At 39.0% G+C, this 3,079-nt stretch overlaps 1 protein-coding gene across 1 annotated transcript in view; it reads left to right on the forward strand.

Moving 5' to 3' along the window:
• Window positions 1–3,079, forward strand: part of LOC108306982 (protocadherin beta-5-like) — a 24,819-nt gene that overhangs the window by 18,138 nt on the left and 3,602 nt on the right. The window contains exon 3 of the mRNA XM_017532145.2: window positions 18–114. Coding sequence (XP_017387634.2) covers window positions 18–114 — 97 coding nt within the window. The remainder of the gene's footprint in view (window positions 1–17; window positions 115–3,079) is intronic.

Below are 3,079 nucleotides of genomic sequence, written 5' to 3' on the forward strand. Positions count from 1 at the left end.
GCTGCTCGGTGCCCGAGGGTCCCTTTCCAGGGCATCTGGTGGACGTGAGCGGCACCGGGACCCTGTCCCAGAGCTACCAGTACGAGGTGTGTCTATCGGGAGATTCCGGGACAAGTGAGTTCAAGTTCCTGAAGCCGATTATTCCCAACTTCCCTCCTCAGGGCACTGAGAGAGAAATGGAAGAAACCCCCACCTTTCGGAATAGCTTCCCATACAGTTAAGTGTGGGATTATTTTACTAAATTTTACTATTTTAACTTAAAGTTACATGTTATTGATGGTCTGTTTCTTGCTTATTTTACCTCTATTCTTTAGGTTGAAATTTTTTATTAAAGATAGTGGGTATCTTAGTATTTCCTGTTCATGCTTAGTAGTTTATTACTTCACTGGAGGGTATTTGACAAAATGAACAGAAAGTAAATTTTTAATTGCATATTTAAAAATTTTTGAAATTATCTATTCTCCCCCCCCCACCCCCAACCCCGGCAAAGCAATGTATTCTAACTCCTTAAGTAAAATTGTGTTTCTAGCTATGGGTAAGGGTTGTTTCACTATTGCTATGTAGGACTGTTTTTAAAATGTGAGCATTTCATATTATTTAATCTTCCAATGTCTCATTTTGTGGTAACTCCTACAGCAGTGTGTAACACTAAAAATAAGAATAGTAGCTAAAACACTAAGGTAGCCCTTCATACTTGTATTTCAGTATCCCATAATGATCAATTCATATTTTCTGTGAATATAACTTTACTGAAGGGTCAACAAGTCAGTTTGTGAGCCTCTTGTAAGAACCTAATGGTCTTTAAAAAAAAATCATGCCAATTATAAGTGCTTAATAAATATTTGCTGAATGTTACTAACATTCTAATGTTGATTAAAAAAACTATAGTATCTACAAATGGAGAAATGCTAATATCCTCTTTACAATAAAATATCCTTGCCAATGAGTGAAAGTATGAAACATCACTCCCTACTCAAATCACTCTTGCTTTCCTCCAAAACAGAAAACACTCTTCACTCTTTTACTCACCCTACATACCATTATAGAAAATAAAATACTTAGCACATTTTATCTTCGTCTTTGTCTAACAATTTGAAAATTTAAAAGCTTTGAAATTATATTTGCCAAACTTCTCCTCTCACTTTCTCAAGATATTTGATATCTGCCAAGATCTAAGTAGGGTTTTAGTGGCAGGTTATTCGGTAACATCAGATTTTCCCTTACAGTGTTGTGTAGCATCATTTGCCTGTATTAACCATAATACCATTTACCTTCACAGTTTAGCCCATAGTCTTATCTGTGTCAGTTGTATTTGTGATATTTCATGTAAAAATCCCTCTTTCAACTTTCTATCAAAGGCAAGCAATGTATATTAAAATGGCAATTCAGTGATTATTTTATTTTTATTCTTAATTGAAGTGGAACTGGGCTGACCTAAATTATATTTGACTGTGTTTTGTGTCCAGATAAGTGAACTCACTGTCATGGATGAATACCAACTTTATTGGCAGTGAGTGTGGGGAACATTTACTGTTTTGTGTTCTCAGATATATACCCTCTTCTCCTTAGAATAGCATTCTTCTTTGGTGAGACTTCTTCCTCCATTGTTCTCACTCCAGTCACTTGGCTTTAGCTGGAGCTGTAGTGTTTTCCAATATTCCCATCTCCTTAATCCTAGAGAATGTACTGGGGTGCTGTCCTGTCCAATGCAGACAGGTCAATACCCTTCCCCAGAAAGTGTGTTTTCGACTTTGTCAACTTTGTTGTCTTCTTTATGACTGTAAAAAAAAAAAAAAAAAAAAAATTGCCTAGTTTTTGTGGATTTTATTTTTTTTTTTTTTTTTTTTGAGATGGAGCTTGCTCTGTCACCCAGGCTGGAGTGCAGTGGCATGATCCTGTCTCACTGCAACTTCCACCTCAAGTGACTCTTCTGCCACAGCCTCTCAAGTAGCTGGGACTACAGGTGCATGCCCTGTGGTAGAGATGAGGTTTCACTGTATCGGCCAGGCTGGTCTTGAACTTCTGGCCTCAAGTGATCTGCCCGCCTCGGCCTCCCAAAGTGCTGGAATTATAGGTGTGAGCCACCGTACCTGGCCTATATTGATTTTTAATAAAACAAATTGCCATTTTTCTCTAAACTCGAAACTTCACTGTGCATTGCACATAATGAATTTATGAAGGAAAAAAATCCCAATGAGTGGCCAGATATAGTAGCTCACACCTGTAATCCCAGCACTTTGGGAGGCCAAGGTGGGTGGATCACTTGAGGTCAGGAGTTCGAAACCAGCCTGGCCAATATGGTGAGCATAGTATCTACTAAAACTACAAAAATTATCCAGGTGTGGTGGCTCGTGCCTGTAGTCCCAGCTTCTCAGGAGGCGTGGTGGCGTGAGCCTGTAGTCCTAGCTTCTCAGGAGGCTAGTCAGGAGAACGGCTCGAACCTGGGAGGTAGAGGTTTCAGTGTGCCAGGATTGTAGCCACTGCACTGCAGCCTGAGTGACAGAGTGAGACCATATCTCAAAAAAAAAAAAAAATCCCCAATGGTTATGTAGACCAGAGACTAACAAGAAATAATATTTTTATTTTCTTTCAGGAGTTACAGGCACATTACAATTTGAGAGGGGAACTAGATTTTGATGAAAGTTCGTAATTTATTCCAGTACAATAGAACAAATTAGTATTTTTGTAACAGAATGTAAATTTTCCAAGAACAAGAATTTTTATGTTTCATTTACTGTATTACCCCAAGAAGCTACAGGTAAATACTTAATAAATGAATTTGCCTGGAGCAGTTTTGTGTACTGAACTTTCACCTTTAGAATGAAGATGAATATAGGTACAGACATTACTTTTGCTGTCAGAACTATTGTTAGCTACCTGAACAAGACCTCATAATAGGTGGGGGGAAAGGGAGTATAAAACAGGCTATGACCTAAAAGGCCTGCTTTGAAATGAAAATTACCGCTGGGCACGGTGGCTCAAGCCTGTAATCCCAGCACTTTGGGAGGCTGAGGCGGGTGGATCACGAGGTCAAGAGATCGAGACCATCCTGGTCAACATGGTGAAACCCCGTCTCTAT

This window comes from Cebus imitator, unplaced genomic scaffold, assembly GCF_001604975.1.
Source record: "Cebus imitator isolate Cc_AM_T3 unplaced genomic scaffold, Cebus_imitator-1.0 Scaffold76, whole genome shotgun sequence".
Lineage (NCBI taxonomy): Eukaryota > Metazoa > Chordata > Mammalia > Primates > Cebidae > Cebus > Cebus imitator.